The sequence below is a fragment of the Phlebotomus argentipes genome, unplaced genomic scaffold (genome assembly GCF_947086385.1).
Source record: "Phlebotomus argentipes unplaced genomic scaffold, Phlebotomus argentipes genome assembly contig_21, whole genome shotgun sequence".
In the NCBI taxonomy this organism is placed as follows: domain Eukaryota; kingdom Metazoa; phylum Arthropoda; class Insecta; order Diptera; family Psychodidae; genus Phlebotomus; species Phlebotomus argentipes.
In genome coordinates, this window is record NW_026776143.1 from 141,620 (window position 1) to 144,775 (window position 3,156).

General features: G+C 45.8%; 1 protein-coding gene across 1 annotated transcript; it reads right to left on the reverse strand.

The window, feature by feature from the left end:
* Positions 1–601: 601 nt before the first annotated feature.
* LOC132256836 (uncharacterized) lies at positions 602–2,779 on the reverse strand. Its single transcript, XM_059753440.1, has 3 exons — positions 2,325–2,779; positions 848–2,258; positions 602–772 (listed from the first exon to the last, which is right to left on the reverse strand). The coding sequence occupies exons 1-3, from the start codon at positions 2,777–2,779 to the stop codon at positions 602–604; spliced, it is 2,037 nt and encodes a 678-aa protein (XP_059609423.1).
* Between the last annotated feature and the right edge of the window lie 377 nt (positions 2,780–3,156).

Sequence of the window (3,156 nt, forward strand, 5' to 3'; positions counted from 1 at the left end):
AGTACAAGAGCGAGCGTGAGGAGCGCACGCCGACGCGCAAGACACCGCAGAGGAAGACAGCCAAGCAGGACAATAATACCTAAGTGACGGCAAAAACGTGTCCACGTTCGAACTGGGAGTCCGTGAGGATAGCGCCGAAGAGCTAAAGATGTCACCATTTTACTCGCGTGCCTAGAGGAGCTGGAAAAGCCCTTGGCGGTAGTTCCAAGCCAGAATGAACCAGAATCTCGACCAAATGCTCTCCACGGTTCTCATGATTGCCAGCAAGAGCGGCGTGCAGCCGCGTCCGGATTTACTTAGTGGAAAAAACATGCAAGAATTCTTTTGACTTTGAGTGCTCGTGAAAATTCTGTTTCTGCCCTCCAGTCAAGTGGGTGAATTTAATAGAGAAATGTTTTTTATTAAAAAGTTCTTAATTTCCTGGTTCATCTGAAGATCTTTAGCTGTTAGATAAGACAATAAATAATTGTAAAACAAAATAGGATACCTCACAGTGAGATGAAGAGAGAGAAAAAGCATGTTATTTGTTGACTCAAAAATTGAATTGAATGAAAATTTTAAATTAAAGAATTTAGTTTTGCAAATTAAACATTTTTATTAACTATATTAAAGGGGTCTTCCTAGGCCTCCCTCTCTTCCTTTTGGGAACATCAGTTTCCACTTTTTGTTCAGTCTTCTTACGATTCTCTGGCTTCTTTTTCTTGAGCTTCGATTTCAGTCGCTCCTCCTGGATCTTTTTCTTCAATTCACGCTTCTCCTCCTGGATCTTCTTCTTCAAATCCTGCTTCTCCTCCTTCATCTTCTTCTTCAAATCCTGCTTCTCCTTCTTAAGATTCCTCTTCATCACCTGCTCCTCCTTCTTAAGATTCCTCTTCATCACCTGCTCCTCCTTCTTCTTCATCTCTGGTGATCCAGTCAGAATCGCTGAAGACACTTGCCGGGTAAATTTTGCTGATTTCTGAACAGCCTGTGGATTCGGCAATGGCCGATGAAGCTCTACTCCGCCAAATCTTAGCTGGCTGTATGGCGGCACTGACGGGTAAGTGAGGTCCAGAGGACCGCCAATCATGGAGTGTAGCCTCTTGTTAATGTTTGGGATCTCATGAATATCTTCTCTGGCCCCTCGGCTGAAATCAAGCGCCTCGTCCTCAGATCTCATCAGAACGGAATCACTGTTCAGGTGAGGAGAAGAGTTCGATTGATCTTTGGCAATTACAAAATCCTCCAAATCACCCGGGGGAGGCGTTGATGAAATATATATATCCTCCTCAATGTCCTGTTCAGTTGGAAGTTGTTGACTACAGGGTGGCATCAGAAACGGCAAGTCGAATTCTTCATCAGTCACTGAATCACCAAAATTGATTGGACGAATATCGTCCGATGCTGTCGATGACTCAAATGGCATCTGTGGCGTCTTCGCTGCAGTGTTTCGTGAAGCATTTTCCATCGGGGATTCGATGCATTCCATTAACTTCGACCTGTCCAATGGATGCACTCCGCATTTTGCAAATCCCTTGCAGATATTGTGAGTGGAAAAGCTCTTCACGATGGAGCTTGCGGAAATACGCACAATATTGTGCAATGTGATCTTCTGTCCAGCATTTTCCGTGATCCAGTCATTAAAAGCAGTCTTGCAATAAGACTTAAATGGGCCGAACACACTGATATCCAATGGCTGAGTCTTGTGACTCGTGTGTGGCGGCAGTGTCAGCATATGAATACCATTCTCCCGACACTTCTTGATCGCATCCAGACTTGTGTGGGAAGCGTGATTGTCCAGAATGAGGAGGATGGGGTCCTCCTTGGACGGTGCGGCATGGACAAGGATGTGATCGAGCGTCTTCAAAAAGTTTTCTGTGTCCATATATGAGGATGAACTCGAGTTTTGGCTGTGAAGGCCAATCGCCCCGGACGGGGCACCCTCCATGAAGACGCTCTGAAGCCGCTTCCTTGGAAACAAATACACTGGAGGCATGTAGCCTCCAGATGCATTAACAATTCCCACGATGGACACCATTACTCCTCGCTCTCCGGACACACACTGACCGACTTGTCGGGCATTGGTCGGAGCCACAACTCTCGGCGCTTGCAGGACAGTGCTCAAGCCAGTCTCATCGAGATTCCAAATTCTGCATGGCGCAAAGGAGTGCTGCTTCAATAGATATTCGAGGTTATCATAAAAGATACTCAGATTTTCTCTGTTGAAGCTAATATTTCTGGCCAAAGATGTATTTTCGGGTTTGCGCAGTGAAATTTGTCTGAAATAATAAAACCAAAAATCATTTAGTTGATTTAGTTTAGTGCGAATAAAGCGAATTTATTACCGATGCCTTTTGAGGAAGCCAGCGATCCAATCTCTACCTGCCTTTTTCTCCCGCTCCCAGTTTGGCGGGCATCGTCGCTGCAGAAATTTGGCGTGCTCATACGCCAACTTTTGTGTGGCCTCCAACGTGAGCCCAAAGCTCAGCTTTGAACACACAATGAGGTATTCCTCGAGATTTCGCTCCTCATGGGACGAGAAGACTTGGCGCGACGCAAATTTGGAGATCATCCCGGTTTTTTTGAGGCCCGTTCGGGTAGGCTTAGAGGCGTCGCCCCACGCGTCTCCCATTGCCTCAATTGCTCTCTTTTTAACCGAATGCATCGTTGTGTATGGTATTCCGTACTTCTCGGAGGCGGCTTTCATCGTTAATCCCCGGAATCTGATGTCCGCGAGCGCTTCACGGATCAGCTCCTCGCTGGCTCTCAATCTTTGCGTTTTGTGCTTGTAGATCCGCATTTTCCGTTAGAGGAAATAACAAAGAGGTGACAACTTGCACCGCACACCACAATTTTGCAAGTTATTGCACTATTTTTCCACTATTTCACCACAAGGAAAATTTTGGTTCACTTCCAACTGCGGCACGAAAGTGAGGTTATGTCACATAGCGCGAATCGCTCAAGTGTTGCCACATCGAATCCGAAACTGCCCCGTGTGCAGTGTTTGTGCATTTTCCACCACCCACTGAAAAGGCTGTGCCAAGGAGGAAAAGTTCTGGCATATTTAGAATCTCTACTTAATTCTCAATATCCCGTAAAAGAGTTTCACGCGAATTGTGGCTTTTTTAATGGAGAAAACACGCAATCAATTCGGCAGCAAAATTCTAGTTTGTGAGT